This window comes from Ceratina calcarata, unplaced genomic scaffold (assembly GCF_001652005.2).
Source record: "Ceratina calcarata isolate Rehan_Ccalc_2016 unplaced genomic scaffold, ASM165200v1 scaffold11846, whole genome shotgun sequence".
In the NCBI taxonomy this organism is placed as follows: Eukaryota; Metazoa; Arthropoda; class Insecta; order Hymenoptera; family Apidae; genus Ceratina; species Ceratina calcarata.
This window is the reverse complement of record NW_017132811.1, coordinates 1-470: the sequence shown is the minus strand read 5'-3', so window position 1 is coordinate 470 and position 470 is coordinate 1. Positions and strand designations below refer to the sequence as shown.

Here is a 470-nt window from a genome sequence, read left to right as displayed (position 1 = left end):
GTTTAGATATTATTTCAAATATTTTTATTCCTTAAACAAATAAATTTAATTCCATGTTTCTGGGAATTCGAACGTCACGTCCCGTCCAGTTAGTTTTTTATACACGGCTGCAAAAGTGTCAACCTAAATAACAGAAAATTGCATTAGATAGACAACATGAATTATATTAAAATTTGTTACTCATTACAACCAAATATTAAGGAATTATGAATTATTTACCTTGTGCTCAATATTTGTTTGTTCATTCTTGTCTAAATGAACTTTAATTAGTTGTGTACCATCCAGTTTAATCCTGATACGCTTCCCAACAATTTCTACAGGATACACTAGATCCTCTAGCAACGCATCATACACAGCAGTCAATGTACGACTAAAAATTAATTTTTTTTATAACTCTCATTCCTTTAAGTGAATATAGAGATAGATTTTATAAATATTTTTTATGATAATGCATTTTACCTTCTTGGCCT

General features: G+C 28.9%; 1 protein-coding gene across 1 annotated transcript; it reads right to left on the bottom strand.

Annotated features, from left to right (window-relative positions):
- Positions 1–7: 7 nt before the first annotated feature.
- On the bottom strand, positions 8–464 carry LOC108624791 (40S ribosomal protein S7-like; the record flags this gene model as incomplete). Its single annotated transcript, XM_018024328.1, has 3 exons — positions 8–123; positions 220–370; positions 460–464. Coding segments are annotated over 3 exons (234 nt in total), but the record flags the coding sequence as incomplete, so codon positions are not given.
- Positions 465–470: the final 6 nt, after the last annotated feature.